We start from the raw sequence: 1,340 nt of genomic DNA, 5'->3' as shown, positions 1-1,340 counted from the left end.
GTATTTGCAGTGAAGAAACTTCCTCTTAGTCATAGTATTAGTATTAGAAGGAACGATATAGAAAAGTGGGAACATCTGAAGAAATTAGAAATTGATCTTAGTGAAGGAGAGGTAGAGATTATGATAGGAAGCAACGTACCAGAGGCTTCTGAACCTTGGGAGATAGTACATGCAGAGAAGGTAGGAGATCCGTATGCTGTGAGAACACGTTTAAGATGGGTCATTTGTGGAATTTAATAGACAATGCTCAAGAAGTTGCTGTGAATAACATAAAGGTAGATGGTAATTATTTAGATCAGAAACTAATTGAGTCTTATAGAGAATTCGTAGATTCATCATTGAATTCAATAGAACCTAGTATAGAAGATAGAAAATTGTTACAATTTGTCGAGTCTGGGTGTAAACAAATGACTAATGGAAAGTATGAGATCCCTTTACCAATGAAAGAGAAACTGATAATAGTTCCTGATAGTGAGCCTATGACGTTTGAAAGACTTCAGCGGTTAAGGCGTAAATTCAAGGATGACGAAAATTATAAGCAGTATAAGCAGTTTATGATCAACCTACTAGAGAAATGGTATGCTGAAGAAGTTCCTACGTGTGATGTGAGGAACCAACAAGTATGGTACATCCCACACTTTGGGTTACGTCATCCTACCAAATCAATTAAGGTACGTGTAATATTTGAATGTGCAGCCCGTGTAAATGACTTGTCCTTAAATGATATGTTACGACAGGGACCAGACATAAGTAATCCTTTGTTAGGCGTCCTTTTGAGATTTAGACTAGGATTACACGCATATATTGCAGATAGAGAGAATATGTATTATCAGGTCAGAGTGCCTGAAAATGATAAAGATTACTTGACAAGAGAGTTTTGGCTGAGAGGGCAATTGGAGTACTTGCCTTGCCTACAGGAACGCCAAAAGTGGCTTAAGGTAAATAGAGATCTCAAAGAGGGAGATGTTGTATTGATGGTAGAGAATAATACACCACGTAGTCATTGGCTATTAGCCCAGGTTGTGAGAGCGATTGACAGCAAGGATGGGCTAATTAGATAGGTGGAAGTAGCACGTGGTAAAAGACTATATAAGCGACCCAATTCTATACATTCCCATACTCATATTCATGTTGTTGTCAAATGAAGCTTTTATATAACATAGAATATCATAGAATCATGTTATATAAAAGCTTCATTTGAGGACAACATAAATATGAGTATGGGAATGTATAAAATAGATAACTTTGTAACATACAAAATTGTTGACAGTAGCCGGCTCAAACTTCCGGCAGTGCTGAGAGAGTGAGGTCATAATGGACCTGTCCTAATTCCCACTAGT

At 37.3% G+C, this 1,340-nt stretch overlaps 1 protein-coding gene across 1 annotated transcript; it reads left to right on the top strand.

Annotated features, from left to right (window-relative positions):
* Nucleotides 1-407: 407 nt before the first annotated feature.
* LOC143025813 (uncharacterized) lies at nt 408-1,061 on the top strand. The gene has a single exon (XM_076185824.1). The coding sequence runs from the start codon at nt 408-410 to the stop codon at nt 1,059-1,061; it is 654 nt and encodes a 217-aa protein (XP_076041939.1).
* Nucleotides 1,062-1,340: the final 279 nt, after the last annotated feature.

The sequence above is a fragment of the Oratosquilla oratoria genome, chromosome 5, assembly GCF_046742065.1.
Source record: "Oratosquilla oratoria isolate Oo_2021 chromosome 5, ASM4674206v1, whole genome shotgun sequence".
Lineage (NCBI taxonomy): Eukaryota > Metazoa > Arthropoda > Malacostraca > Stomatopoda > Squillidae > Oratosquilla > Oratosquilla oratoria.
This window is presented reverse-complemented; position numbering and strand designations above follow the sequence as displayed.